The following is a 16,364-nucleotide window of genomic DNA, read 5'->3' on the forward strand; positions in this document are numbered from 1 at the left end:
CCGCGAAAATATTTTTCCGCCGCCGCAAGCTTCTGTCTCCGTAAGATCCCATCTGGGGCACGTTCTGGTGCCCTGCCGGAGGGGGATTCGTACACGGAGGGCTTCTTCATCAACACCATTGCCTCTCCGATGATGCGTGAGTAGTTCACCATAGACCTTCGGGTCCATAACTAGTAGCTAGATGGCTTCTTCTCTCTCTTGGATCTTCAATACAAAGTTCTCCATGATCTTCATGGAGATCTATCCGATGTAATCTTCTTTTGCGGTGTGTTTGTCGAGATCTGATGAATTGTGGATTTATGATCAGATTATCTATGAATCTTATTTGAGTTTCTTCTGATCTCTTATATGCATGATTTCATATCCTTGTAATTCTCTTCGAGTTGTGGGTTTTGTTTGGTCAACTTGATCTATGATTCTTGCAATGGGAGAAGTGCTTGGTTTTGGGTTCATACCGTGCGGTGACCTCACCCAGTGACAAAAGGGGTAGCGAGGCACACATCATGTTGTTGCCATCAAGGGTAAAAAGATGGGGTTTATATCTATTGCATGAATTTATCCCTCTACATCATGTCATCTTGCTTAAGGCGTTAATGTGTTTGTCATGAACTCAATACACTAGATGCATGCTGGATAGCGGTCGATGTGTGGAGTAATAGTAGTAGATGCAGAAAGTATCGGTCTACTTGTATCGGACGTGATGCATATATGTATGATCATTGCCTTAGATATCGTCATGACTTTGCGCGGTTCTATCAATTGCTCGAGAGTAATTCGTTCACCCACCGTAATATTTTCTATCATGAGAGAAGCCTCTAGTGAACACTATGGCCCCCGGGTCTACTTCACATCATATTTTCAGCCCTACACTTTTACTTTGTTGCACTTTCCGCCTTCAGATCTCACCTTGCAATCAATCGTGAAGGGATTGACAACCCCTTTGTAGCGTTGGGTGCAAGTTTGTTGTTTTTGCGCATGTACTTTAGAGACTTGGCTTGATACTCCTACTGGATTGATACCTTGGTTCTCAAACTGAGGGAAATAATTACTGCTACTGTGTTGCATCACCCTTTACTCTTCAAGGGAAAACCAACACAAACTCAAGAGGTAGCAAGGGGAGCCACCAGGAGGCCACAAGCCTGCTAGGCGCGGCCTACCCCCTGGCCACGCCTAGGGGGTTTGTGGGCTCCCTGTTGGCCCTCTGGCTCCCCTCTTTTGCTATAAGGAGGGTTTCGTTCCAAAAAAATCAAGAGGAGGCTTTCGGGAGGAATCGCCGCCGCCACGAGGCGGAACTTGAGCAAAACCAATCTAGAGCTCCGGCAGGGCCGTCCTGCCGGGGAAACTTCCCTCCCAGAGGGGGAAATCGTCGCCATCGTCATCACCAACACTCCTCTCATCGGAGGGGATTCATCACCATCGATATCTTCATCAGCACCATCTCATCTCCAAACCCTAGTTCATCTCTTGTAACCAATCTCCGTCTCGCGACTCCGATTGGTACTTGTAAGGTTGCTAGTAGTGTTAATTACTCTTTGTAGTTGATGCTAGTTGGATTACTCGGTGGAAGATTATATGTTCAGATCCTTGATGCTATTCAATACCTCTCTGGTCATGAACATAATTATGCTTTGTGAGTAGTTACTTTTGTTCCTGAGGACATGGGATAAGTCTTGCTATAAGTAGTCATGTGAATTTGGTATTCGTTCGATATTTTGATGCGTTGTATGATGTTTTTCCTCTAGTGGTGTTATGTGAACGTCGACTACATAACACTTCACCATTATTTGGGCCTAGAGGAAGGCATTGCGAAGTAGTAAGTAGATGATGGGTTGCTAGAGTGACAGAAGCTTAAACTCTAGTTTATGCGTTGCTTCGTAAGGGGTTGATTTGGATCCACTAGTTTAATGCTATGGTTAGACTTAGTCTTAATTCTTCTTTCGTAGTTGCGGATGCTTGTGAGAGGGGTTAATCATAAGTGGGAGGTTTGTCCAAGTAAGGGCAGCATCCAAGCACCGGTCGATCCACATATCAAACTATCAAAGTAGCGAACGCGGATCATATGAACATGATGAAAACTAGCTTGACAGAAATTCCCATGTGTCCTCGGGAGCACTTTACCTCCTATAAGAGTTTGTCCAGGCTTGTCCCTTGCTACAAAAGGGATTGGGCCACTTTGCTGCACCTTTGCTACTTGCTACGAATCATCTTACCACACAACTATCTGTTACCGATAATTTCAGTGCTTGCAGAGAATACCTTGCTGAAAACCACTTGTCAGATCCTTCTGCTCCTCGTTGGGTTCGACACTCTTACTTATCGAAAGGACTACGATAGATCCCCTACACTTGTGGGTCATCAGGCATTAAGATCTATAGAGATAGCTCGAGGCGCCAAATAGGACTTTCACAAAGCACATACCTTGATAAAGTTTTCAAGAAGTTCAAAATGGAGCAATCCAAGAAGGGGTTCTTGCCAGTGTTACAAGGTATAAATTTGAGTAAGACTCGGTGTCCAGTAACTGCAGAAGATAGAGAAAATATGAGTATCATCCCCTATGCTTCATCCATAGGGTCTATCATGTATGCAATACTGTGCACAAGACCGAACGTTAGCCTAGCCATAAGTATGGCAGGCAGGTTTCAAAGTGATCCAGGAGTGGAACACTGGGAGACGGCCAAGAATATTCTGAAGTACCTGAAATGGACTAAGGAAATGGTTCTCGTTTATGGAGGTGACGAAGAGCTCGTCGTAAAGGGTTACGTCGATGCAAGCTTTGTCACTGATCCGGATGACTCTAAGTCTCAAACCGTGTACGTATTTATTCTTAATAGGGGTGCGGTAAGCTGGTGCAGTTCCAAGCAAAGCGTCGTAGCAGATTCTACATGTGAAGCGTAGTACATGGCTGCCTGATTGTTCTGCTGTGTATCTGTTGGGGAACGTCGCATGGGAAACAAAAATTTTCCTACGCGCACGAAGACCTATCATGGTGATGTCCATCTACGAGAGGGGATGAGTGATCTACGTACCCTTGTAGACCGTACAGCAGAAGCGTTAGAGAACGCGGTTGATGTAGTGGAACGTCCTCACGTCCCTCGATCCGCCCCGCGAACAATCCCGCGGTCAGTCCCACGATCTAGTACCGAACGGACGGCACCTCCGCGTTCAGCACACGTACAGCTCGACGATGATCTCGGCCTTCTTGATCCAGCAAGAGAGACGAAGAGGTAGAAGAGTTCTCCGGCAGCGTGACGGCGCTCCGGAGGTTGGTGATGACCTTGTCTCAGCAGGGCTCCGCCCGAGCTCCGCAGAAACGCGATCTAGAGGAAAAACCGTGGAGGTATGTGGTCGGGCTGCCGTGGAAAAGTCGTCTCAAATCAGCCCTAAAACCTCCGTATATATAGGTGGGAGGGAGGGGGCCTTGCCTTGGGGGTCAAGGAGCCCCAAGGGGGTCGGCCGAGTCCAAGGGGGAGGACTCTCCCCCCCCCCAAACCGAGTTGGACTAGGTTTGGTGGGAGGGAGTCCCCCTTCCTTCCCACCTCCTCCTTTTTTTTTCTTTCTCTCTTGATTTTCTTCTCCTTGGCGCATAGGGCACTTGCGGGCTGTCCCACCAGCCCACTAAGGGCTGGTGTGTCTCCCCAAAGGCCTATGGTCTTCCCCGGGGTGGGTTGCCCCCCCCCCCCCCCGGTGAACTCCCGGAACCCATTCGTCATTCCCGGTACATTCCCGGTAACTCCGAAAACCTTCCGGTAATCAAATGAGGTCATCCTATATATCAATCTTCGTTTCCGGACCATTCCGGAAACCCTCGTGACGTCCGTGATCTCATCCGGGACTCCGAACAACATTTGGTAACCAACCATATAACTCTAATACGCATAAAACAACGTCGAACCTTAAGTGTGCAGACCCTGCGGGTTCGAGAACTATGTAGACATGACCCGAGAGACTCCTCGGTCAATATCCAATAGCGGGACCTGGATGCTCATATTGTATCCTACATATTCTACGAAGATCTTATCGTTTGAACCTCAGTGCCAAGGATTCGTATAATCCCGTATGTCATTCCCTTTGTCCTTCGGTATGTTACTTGCCCGAGATTCGATCGTCAGTATCCGCATACCTATTTCAATCTCGTTTACCGGCAAGTCTCTTTACTCGTTCCGTAATACAAGATCCCGCAACTTACACTAAGTTACATTGCTTGCAAGGCTTGTGTGTGATGTTGTATTACCGAGTGGGCCCCGAGATACCTCTCCGTCACACGGAGTGACAAATCCCAGTCTTGATCCATACTAACTCAACTAACACCTTCGGAGATACCTGTAGAGCATCTTTATAGTCACCCAGTTACGTTGCGACGTTTGATACACACAAAGCATTCCTCCGGTGTCAGTGAGTTATATGATCTCATGGTCATAGGAATAAATACTTGACACGCAGAAAACTGTAGCAACAAAATGACACGATCAACATGCTACGTCTATTAGTTTGGGTCTAGTCCATCACGTGATTCTCTCAATGGCGTGATCCAGTTATCAAGCAACAACACCTTGTTCATAATCAGAAGACACTGACTATCATCGATCAACTGGCTAGCCAACTAGAGGCATGCTAGGGACGGTGTTTTGTCTATGTATCCACACATGTAAATGAGTCTTCATTCAATAGAATTATAGCATGGATAATAAACTATTATCTTGATACAGGAATTATAATAATAACTATATTTATTATTGCCTCTAGGGCATAATTCCAACAGCCTCCCACTTGCACTAGAGTCAATAATCTAGCCCTCACATCACCATGTGAATTACATTGTAATAAATCTAACACCCATACAGCTCTGGTGTCGATCATGTTTTGGCCGTGGAAGAGGTTTAGTCAGCGGGTCTGCTACATTCAGATCCGTGTGCACTTTACATATATTTACGTCCTCTTCCTCGACGTAGTCGCGGATGAGGTTGAAGCGTCGTTTGATGTGTCTGGTCTTCTTGTGAAACCGTGGTTCCTTTGCTAAAGCAATGGCACCCGTGTTGTCACAGAACAAGGTTATTGGATTCAGTGCGCTTGGCACCACTCCAAGATCCGTCATGAACTGCTTCATCCAGACACCCTCCTTAGCCGCCTCCGAGGCAGCCATGTACTCCGCTTCACATGTAGAATCTGCTACGACGCTTTGCTTGGAACTGCACCAGCTTACTGCACCCCCATTAAGAATAAATACGTATCCGGTTTGCGACTTAGAGTCGTCCGGATCTGTGTCAAAGCTTGCATCGACGTAACCTTTTACGGCGAGCTCTTCGTCACCTCCATATACGAGAAACATCTCCTTAGTCCTTTTCAGGTACTTCAGGATATTCTTGACCGTTGTCCAGTGATCCACTCCTGGATTACTCTGGAACCTAACTGCCATACTTATGGCCAGGCTAACATCCGGTCTAGTGCACAGCATTGCATACATGATAGAACCTATGGCTGAAGCATAGGGGACGGAGCGCATATGCTCTCTATCTTCATCAATTGCTGGGCACTGAGTCTTACTCAATCTCGTACCTTGTAAAACTAGCAAGAACCCTTTCTTGGACTGTTCCATTTTGAACCTCTTCAAAACTTTATCAAGGTATGTGCTTTGTGAAAGTCCTATCAGGCGTTTTGATCTATCCCTATAGATCTTAATGCCTAGAATGTAAGCAGCTTCTCCTAGGTCCTTCATAGAGAAACTCTTATTCAAGTAATCCTTTATGATCTCCAAAAACTCTACGTTGTTTCCAATCAGTAATATGTCATCCACATATAATATTAGAAACGCCACAGAGCTCCCACTCACTTTCTTGTAAATACAAGATTCTCCAACCACTTGTATAAACCCAAATGCTTTGATCACCTCATCAAAGCGTTTGTTCCAACTCCGAGATGCTTGCACCAGTCCATAAATGGATCGCTGGAGCTTGCACATGTTGTTAGCATTCTTAGGATCGACAAAACCTTCGGGTTGTATCATATACAATTCTTCCTTAAGGAAACCGTTAAGGAACGCCGTTTTGACATCCATCTGCCAGATTTCATAATCGAAAAATGCAGCTATTGCTAACATGATTCTGACGGACTTAAGCATCGCTACGGGTGAGAAAGTCTCATCGTAGTCAACTCCTGGAAATTGTGAAAAACCCTTTGCCACAAGTCGAGCTTTATAAACGGTCACATTGCCGTCAGCGTCCGTCTTCTTCTTAAAGATCCATTTGTTCTGAATAGCCTTGCGGCCCTCAGGTAGTATCTCCAAAGTCCACACTTTGTTCTCATACATGGATCCTATCTCGGATTTCATGGCTTCTAGCCATTTGTTGGAATCTGGGCCCACCATTGCTTCTTCATAACTTGCAGGTTCATTGTTGTCTAACAACATGATTGATAGGACGGGATTACCGTACCACTCTGGAGCAGCACGTGATCTCGTCGACCTGCGTGGTTCAACAGAAACTTGAACTGGAGTTTCATGATCATCATCATTAGGTTCCTCCTCAACTGGCGTCGCAACGACAGAGGTTTCCCCTTGCCCTGCGCCACCATCCAGAGGGATGAGAGGTTCGACAACCTCGTCAAGTTCTATCTTCCTCCCACTCAATTCTCTCGAGAGAAACTCCTTCTCGAGAAAAGCTCCGTTCTTAGCAACAAACACTTTGCCCTCGGATTTGAGATAGAAGGTGTACCCAACTGTCTCTTTTGGGTAACCTATGAAGACGCACTTTTCCGCTTTGGGTTCCAACTTTTCAGGCTGAAGCTTTTTGACATAAGCATCACATCCCCAAACTTTAAGAAACGACAACTTTGGCCTTTTGCCACACCACAGTTCGTATGGTGTCGTCTCAACGGATTTTGACGGTGCCCTATTTAAAGTGAATGCAGCTGTTTCTAATGCATAACCCCAAAAAGATAATGGCAAATCAGTAAGAGACATCATAGATCGCACCATCTCTAACAAAGTACGATTACGACGTTCGGACACACCATTACGCTGTGGTGTTCCAGGCGGTGTCAACTGTGAAACAATTCCACATTTTCTTAAGTGATCACCAAACTCGAAACTCAGATACTCACCCCCACGATCAGACCGTAGGAACTTGATCTTCTTGTTACGATGATTTTCCACTTCACTCTGAAATTGCTTGAACTTTTCAAATGTTTCAGACTTGTGCTTCATCAAGTAGACATAGCCATACCTACTCAAATCGTCAGTGAAGGTGAGAAAATAACGATATCCACCGCGTGCCTCCACGCTCATCGGACCACACACATCGGTATGTATGATTTCCAATAAGTCACTTGCACGCTCCATTGTTCCGGAGAACGGAGTCTTAGTCATCTTGCCCATGAGGCATGGTTCGCACGTGTCAAGTGAATCAAAGTCAAGTGACTCCAAAAGTCCATCAACATGGAGTTTCTTCATGCGCTTTACACCAATATGACCTAAGCGACAGTGCCACAAAAATATGGCGCTATCATTGTTTACTCTAACTCTTTTGGTCTCAATGTTATGTATATGCGTATCGCTATCAAGATTCAATATGAACAATCCCCTCACATTCGGTGCATGACCATAAAAGATGTTACTCATAGAAATAGAACAACCATTATTCTCTGACTTAAAAGAGTAATCGTCTCGCAATAAACAAGATCCAGATATAATGTTCATGCTCAACGCAGGCACTAAATAACAATGATTTAAGTTCATCACTAATCCCGATGGTAGCTGAAGTGACACTGTGCCGACGGCGATTGCATCAACCTTGGAACCATTTCCTACGCGCATCGTCAATTCATCTTTCGCCAGCCTTCGTCTATTCCGCAGTTCCTGCTTCGAGTTGCAAATATGAGCAACAGAAAGGGTATCGAATACCCACGCGCTACTACGAGAGCCGGTTAAGTACACATCAATAACATGTATATCAAATATACCTGATTTTTCTTTGCCCGCCTTCTTATCTGCCAGATACTTGGGGCAATTGCGCTTCCAGTGACCCATACCCTTGCAATAGAAACACTCCGTTTCAGGCTTAGGTCCAGCTTTGGGTTTCTTCGGCGGATTGGCAACAGGCTTGCCGCTCTTCTTCGAATTGCCCTTCTTGCCTTTGCCGTTTCTCTTGAAACTAGTGGTCTTATTCACCATCAACACTTGATGCTCTTTACGGAGTTCAGACTCTGCGACTTTCAACATCGCAAACAACTCGCCGGGAGACTTGTTCATCCCTTGCATGTTGTAGTTCAACACAAAGCCTTTGTAGCTTGGCGGCAGTGATTGAAGGATTCTGTCAGTGATAGCTTCTTGCGGGAGTTCAATCCCCAGCTCAGCTAGACGGTTTGAGTACCCAGACATTTTGAGCACATGTTCACTGACAGACGAGTTTTCCTCCATCTTGCAAGCATAGAATTTATCGGAGGTCTCATACCTCTCGATCCGGGCGTTCTTCTGAAAGATAAAATCCAACTCCTGGAACATCTCAAATGCTCCATGATGCTCAAAGCGACGTTGAAGTCCCGGTTCTAAGCCATACAAGACTGCAATTGAACTATTGAGTAGTCCTCCTTACGTGCTAACCAAGCGTTCTTAACATCCTGATCAGCCGTAGCGGGTGGTTCATCTCCTAGCGCAGCATTAAGGACATAATCCTTCTTCCCAGCTTGTAAGATTAGCTTAAGATTACGAGCCCAGTCTACAAAGTTCCTTCCATCATCTTTCAACTTAGCTTTCTCTAGGAACGTATTAAAATTCAGGATGACTGTCGCGTGAGCCATGATCTACAACACAAATATATTCAAAGTGGACTTAGACTATGTTCAAGATAATTAGAGTTTAACTTAATCAAATTATATGCTAAACTCCCACTCAAAAAGTACATCTCTCTAGTCATTTGAGTGGTCCATGATCCACTTACACTATCCCAAGTCCGATCATCACGTGAGTTGAGTATAGTTTCAGTGGTAAGCATCCCTATGCTAATCATATCATCTATATGATTCATGATCGACCTTTCGGTCTCATGTGTTCCGAGGCCATGTCTGCACATGCTAGGCTCGTCAAGCTTAACCCGAGTGTTCCGCGTGCGCAACTGTTTTGCACCCGTTGTATGTGAACGTTGAGTCTATCACACCCGATCATCACGTGGTGTCTCGAAACGACGAACTGTAGCAACGGTGCACAGTCGGGGAGAACACAATTTCGTCTTGAAATTTTAGTGAGAGATCACCTCATAATGCTACCGTCGTTCTAAGCAAAATAAGGTGCATAAAAGGATTAACATCACATGCAATTCATAAGTGACATGATATGGCCATCATCACGTGCTTCTTGATCTCCATCACCAAAGCACCGGCACGATCTTCTTGTCACCGGCGCCACACCATGATCATACATCAACGTGTTGCCATCGGGGTTGTCGTGCTACTCATGCTATTACTACTAAAGCTACATCCTAGCAAAATAGTAAACGCATCTGCAAGCACAAACGTTAGTATAAAGACAACCCTATGGCTCCTGCCGGTTGCCGTACCATCGACCTGCAAGTCGATATTTCTATTACAACATGATCATCTCATACATCCAATATATCACATCACATCGTTGGCCATATCACATCACAATCATACCCTGCAAAAACAAGTTAGACGTCCTCTAATTTTGTTGTTGCATGTTTTACGTGGTGACCATGGGTATCTAGTAGGATCGCATCTTACTTACGCAAACACCACAACGGAGATATATGAGTTGCTATTTAACCTCATCCAAGGACCTCCTCGGTCAAATCCGATTCAACTAAAGTTGGACAAACCGACACTTGCCAGTCATCTTTGAGCAAAGGGGGTTACTCGTAACGATGAAACCAGTCTCTCGTAAGCGTACGAGTAATGTCGGTCCAAGCCGCTTCAACCCAACAATACCGCGGAATCAAGAAAAGACTAAGGAGGGCAGCAAAACGCACATCACCGCCCACAAAAACTTTTGTGTTCTACTCGAGAAGACATCTAACGCATGAACCTAGCTCATGATGCCACTGTTGGGGAACGTCGCATGGGAAACAAAAAATTTCCTACGCGCACGAAGACCTATCATGGTGATGTCCATCTACGAGAGGGGATGAGTGATCTACGTACCCTTGTAGACCGTACAGCAGAAGCGTTAGAGAACGCGGTTGATGTAGTGGAACGTCCTCACGTCCCTCGATCCTCCCCGCGAACAATCCCGCGATCAGTCCCACGATCTAGTACCGAACGGACGGCACCTCCGCATTCAGCACACGTACAGCTCGACGATGATCTCGGCCTTCTTGATCCAGCAAGAGAGACGAAGAGGTAGAAGAGTTCTCCGGCAGCGTGACGGCGCTCCGGAGGTTGGTGATGACCTTGTCTCAGCAGGGCTCCGCCCGAGCTCCGCAGAAACGCGATCTAGAGGAAAAACCGTGGAGGTATGTGGTCGGGCTGCCGTGGAAAAGTCGTCTCAAATCAGCCCTAAAACCTCCGTATATATAGGTGGGAGGGAGGGGGCCTTGCCTTGGGGCTCAAGGAGCCCCAAGGGGGTCGGTCGAGTCCAAGGGGGAGGACTCTCCCCCCCCCCCCAAACCGAGTTGGACTAGGTTTGGTGGGAGGGAGTCCCCCTTCCTTCCCACCTCCTCCTTTTTTTTTCTTTCTCTCTTGATTTTCTTCTCCTTGGCGCATAGGGCACTTGCGGGCTGTCCCACCAGCCCACTAAGGGCTGGTGTGTCTCCCCAAAGGCCTATGGGCTTCCCCGGGGTGGGTTGCCCCCCCCCCCCCCCCGGTGAACTCCCGGAACCCATTCGTCATTCCCGGTAACTCCGAAAACCTTCCGATAATCAAATGAGGTCATCCTATATATCAATCTTCGTTTCCAGACCATTTCGGAAACCCTCGTGACGTCCGTGATCTCATCCGGGTTTCCGAACAATATTCGGTAACCAACCATATAACTCTAATACGCATAAAACAACGTCGAACCTTAAGTGTGCACACACTGCGGGTTCGAGAACTATGTAGACATGACCCGAGAGACTCCTCGGTCAATATCCAATAGCGGGACCTGGATGCCCATATTGGATCCTACATATTCTACGAAGATCTTATCGTTTGAACCTCAGTGCCAAGGATTCGTATAATCCTGTATGTCATTCCCTTTGTCCTTCGGTATGTTACTTGCCCGAGATTCGATCGTCAGTATACGCATACCTATTTCAATCTCGTTTACCGGCAAGTCTCTTTACTCGTTCCGTAATACAAGATCCCGCAACTTACACTAAGTTACATTGCTTGTAAGGCTTGTGTGTGATGTTGTATTACCGAGTGGGCCCCGAGATACCTCTCCGTCACACGGAGTGACAAATCTCAGTCTTGATCCATACTAACTCAACTAACACCTTCGGAGATACCTGTAGAGCATCTTTATAGTCACCCAGTTACGTTGCGACGTTTGATACACACAAAGCATTCCTCCGGTGTCAGTGAGTTATATGATCTCATGGTCATAGGAATAAATACTTGACACGCAGAAAACAGTAGCAACAAAATGACACGATCAACATGCTACGTCTATTAGTTTGGGTCTAGTCCATCACGTGATTCTCCCAATGGCGTGATCCAGTTATCAAGCAACAACACCTTGTTCATAATCAGAAGACACTGACTATCATCGATCAACTGGCTAGCCAACTAGAGGCATGCTAGGGACGGTGTTTTGTCTATGTATCCACACATGTAAATGAGTCTTCATTCAATACAATTATAGCATGGATAATAAACTATTATCTTGATACAGGAATTATAATAATAACTATATTTATTATTTCCTCTAGGGCATAATTCCAACAGTATCCCTTGCAACGGCGCCAGAAATAGTTGTGTTGACGGCACCAGGAATCCTTCAGCTACGACTACGCCTTAAGGGACTTCCTAGGCAAGTATGCAAAGGATTTCCCCCGTGGCCTTGGAGCCTTGCGTTGGTGTTCCCTCAAAGCGGAAAGGGTGATGTAGCACAGCGACGGTAAGTATTTCCCTCAATTTGAGAACCAAGGTATCAATCCGGCGGAAGAGTATCTCAAGATCCTGCACAAACACAAAAGCTTGCACCCAACACTATGAAGGGGTTGTCAATCCCTTATAGATTGTTTGCCAAGTGAGAACTGAAAGCAACAAAGTAACAAAGCAAAGTAAAAGTGGAGATGTAAATGATGGATGTGAATAGACCCGGGGGCCGTAGTGTTTACTAGTGGCTTCTCTCATGAAAGCAAGTAGACGGTGGGTGAACAAATTACTGTCGAGCAATTGATAGAACTGTGCAGAGTCGTGACGATATCTATGCAATGATTATTTCTATAGGCATCACGTCCGAAACAAGTAGACCGATACTTTCTACATCTACTACTATTACTCCACACGTCGACCGCTATCCAGCATGCATCTAGTGTATTAAGTCCATAAAAACAGAGTAATGCCTTAAGCAAGATGACATGATGTAGAGGGATAATCTCAAACCAATGATAAAAACCCCATCTTTTCACCCTTGATGGCAACTGCTTGATGTGTGCCTTGCTGCCCCTACTGTCACTTGGAAAGGTCGCCACATCGCAGAACCCAAAACCAAGCACTTCTCCCATTGCAAGAATCATAGATCTAGTTGGCCAAACAAAACCCAAGACTCGGAGAGACTTACAAGGATATAAAATCATGCATATAAGAAATCAGCAAAGACTCAAATATATATCATAGATAATCTGATCACAAGTCCACAATTCATCGGATCTCGACAAACACACCCCCAAAGAAGATTACATCGGATAGATCTCCATGAAGATCATGGAGAACTTTGTATTGAAGATCCAAGAGAGATAAGAAGCCATCTAGCTACTAACTACAGACCCGTAGGTCTGAAGTGAACTACTCACGAGTCATTGGAGGGGTGATGGTGATGATGAAGAAGCCCTCCACCTCCAAAGTCCCCTCCGACAGGGTGCCGGGAAGTGTCTCCAGATGAGATCTCGCGGAAACGGAAGCTTGCGGCGGCGGAAAAGTATTTTCGAGGCTCCCCTGATTCTTTGCGGAATATTTGGGAATATATAGATGCAAGACCTAGGTCAGGGGGCGGCCACGGAGGCCACAAGCTTGCCCACCGCCGCCCCCTGGTGGCGTGGTGGGAGCTTGTGGGCTCCCTGGGGCCCACCTGGCTTGGCCCAAAGGCTCCCTGGTCTTCTTTCGTTTGGGAAAAAATCATTTCGGGGTTTTTATTCCGTTTGGACTCCGTTCCAAAATCAGATCTGAAAAGAGTCAAAAACACGGAAAAACAAGAACTCGCACTTGGCACTGAATTAATAAGTTAGTCCCAAAAAGATATAAAAAGGTACATAAAACATACAAAGAAGACAAGATAACAACGTGAAACCATCAAAAATTATAGATACGTTTGAGACGTATCACTGCCTCGAAGACAGCTAAGGAGGGTGTCTGGATGAAGCAGTTCATGACGGATCTTGGAGTTGTGCCGAGCACACTAAATCCAATAACTCTGTTTTGTGACAACACTGGTTCCATTGCTCTAGCAAAGGAACCAAGGTTTCACAAGAAGACCAAACACATCAAACGACACTTCAACCTCATCCGCGACTATGTCGAAGGAGAGGACGTAAATATTTGCAAAGTGCACACGGATCTGAATGTTGCAGATCCGCTGACTAAACCTCTTCCACGAGCGAAGCGTCATCAACACCAGAACCGTATGTGTGTTAGATTCATTCCAATGTAAATCGCATAGCGACATGAGACTAGATTATTGACTCTAGTGCAAGTGGGAGACTGTTGGAAATATGCCTTAGAGGCAATGATAAATAGTTATTATTATATTTTCTATTTCAAGATAATCGTTTATTATCCATGCTATAATTGTATTGAATGAAAGCATAAATGCATGTGTCGATATATAGACAAAACAAAGTCCCTAGTAAGCATCTAGTTGACTAGCCAGTTGATCAATGATGGTTAAGGTTTTCTGACCATATGCAAGTGTTGTCACTTGATGACTGGATCACATCATTACGAGAATGATATGATGGACAAGACCCAAACTATAAACGTAGCATGTGATCGTGTCATGTTGTTGCTATTGTTTTCTGCGTGTCAAGTATTCATTCCTATGACCATGAGATCATGTAACTCACTGACACCGGAAGAATACCTTGTGTGTATCAAACGTGGCAACGTTACTGGGTGACTATAAAGGTGCTCTACAGGTATCTCCGAAGGTGTCCATTGAGTTAGCATGGATCAAGACTGGGATTTGTCACTCCGTGTGACGGAGAGGTATATCGGGGCCCACTTCGTAATACAACATCACATATAAGCCTTGCAAGCAATGTGGCTAAAGTGTTAGTCACGGGATCTTGTATTACGGAACGAGTAAAGAGACATGCATGTAACGAGATTGAAATAGGTATAGGGATACCACGATCAAATCTCGTACAAGTAACATAGGAAGGACAAAGGGAATGGTATACGAGATTATATGAATCCTTGGCACAGAGGTTCAACCGATAAGATCTTCGTAGAATATGTAGGATCCAATATGGACATCCAGGTCCCACTGTTGGATATTGACTGGGGAGTGTCTCAGGTCATGTCTGCATAGTTCTCGAACCCGCAGGGTCTGCACACTTAAGGTTCGGTGACGTTTCGGTATAGTTGAGTTATAGGTGTTGGTGACCGAAGGTTTGTTCGGAGTCCCGGATGAGATCACGGACGTCACGAGAGTTTCCGGAATGGTCCGAAAATGAAGATTGATATATAGGATTGTTTCATTTGGCCTCCGGAAAGATTTCGGGCATTCCCGACAGTGTACCGGGAGTGACAAATGTGTTCTGGGTTTTTACCGGGAGGGGCCCACCCACCCGGAAGTGAACCTAATAGCCCAAGGGTGGCGCACCAGCCCAAGTGGGCTATTTTGGTTAAGAAGAAAAAAATCAAAGGAGAAAGAAAAAAAAAGGAAAGAAGAAGAAAAAAGAGGAGGTGGGAAGGAAGGAAGGGACTCCTCCCTCCAAACCGACTTGGAGGAGGATCCCTCCTCCCTTCGGCCGGCGCCCCAAGGGCAAGCCGCACCCCTTCACTCCTCCTATATATACTTGAGGTTTAGTGCTTTTTGAGACACAACTTTGCCACGTGCAACCCTAAACCTCTACTTCGTAGTTCTTCCTCTAGATCGGTTTTCTGTGGAGCTTAGGCGGAGCCTTGCAGGAATAGATCATCATCATCACCGGCGCGCCGTCACGCTGCCGGAGAACTCATCTACTTCCCCGTCTCTCTTGCTGGATCAAGAAGGCGGAGATCGTCATCGAGTTGTACGTGTGTTTAACGCGGAGGTGCCGTCCGTTCGACGCTAGATCGGAACGGATCGTGGGACGACGGTGATTTGAATCACGAAGCTGTTCCACTACATCAACCGTGTTTCTTAACGCTTCCCGCTTAGCGATCTACAAGGGTATGTGGATCCGAGCTCCCTCTCATAGATGAACATCAGCATGATAGGTCTTCGTGTGCGTAGAATTTTTTTTGTTTCCATGCAACGTTCCCCAACACAAGTCGACGCTTTCTTCAGCTCTATGTGGAAGAATGCGGCTTGCTTGCGCGTACGCCTATCTGCACGATAGGCAGCTTGCTCCGCCCTCTTCTCCGCCCTCTCCTCCCTCCTTTGCTCGAAGAATTGGCGCTTGTCGAGGACTCCTTCCGGGAACTGTCGGCGCCATGCCTCCATGGCATGCTCGTCCATCTCAGCAATGATGAGACGACGCTCCCGCCTACGGTTCCGGCGACGGTCCTCGTCGGTGACTACCCGTGGATGAGGCGCAAGGTTCTCCGCCAACTCCATCGTCATCACCTCGGGGAAGTTCATCTCCCTTCGAGGCCTGTTCAGGCGCCACGCCGCCGCGTCGAACGCGCGAACGGCTTCCTCGATGGTGTCGAACATGCCGAGGCCGAGGCGCATCTCGCCGGATCGGATCTCGAAGTAGAACGTGCCGAAGGGGCGCGCGCGGACGCCGCGGTAGCCAAAAGTTCCACGACGGCGCGGCGGCATGTTGACGCGGCGGCGGCGAGGAGAGAAAGGAGGTAGAGGGGCGCATGGCGAAGCGAGGGAGGGCGCGTGGCAGGACAGGGGCGACTGAGATTCGGTGAAAGTGCGTGCGGCGAGCGCTGCATTTTATAGACGCGCTAGACGCCGCGCGTCAAATCTAGCGCGTGCACGCCCGCCTTTTCCCGCGCGCGCAAGCGTTTCCCGCACACGCGACTTTGCCGCGTCCGCTGAAGCACGTGAAACCATCCTG

General features: G+C 46.7%; 1 protein-coding gene across 1 annotated transcript in view; it reads right to left on the minus strand.

Annotated features, from left to right (window-relative positions):
* The window catches only part of LOC123428822 (ethylene-responsive transcription factor 3-like), a 53,052-nt gene extending 36,935 nt beyond the window's left edge, over positions 1-16,117 (minus strand). The window contains exon 1 of the mRNA XM_045112954.1: positions 15,670-16,117. Within this exon, the coding sequence (XP_044968889.1) occupies positions 15,670-16,117 (448 nt within the window). The remainder of the gene's footprint in view (positions 1-15,669) is intronic.
* Positions 16,118-16,364: the final 247 nt, after the last annotated feature.

Source organism: Hordeum vulgare, chromosome 2H (assembly GCF_904849725.1).
Source record: "Hordeum vulgare subsp. vulgare chromosome 2H, MorexV3_pseudomolecules_assembly, whole genome shotgun sequence".
NCBI lineage: Eukaryota > Viridiplantae > Streptophyta > Magnoliopsida > Poales > Poaceae > Hordeum > Hordeum vulgare.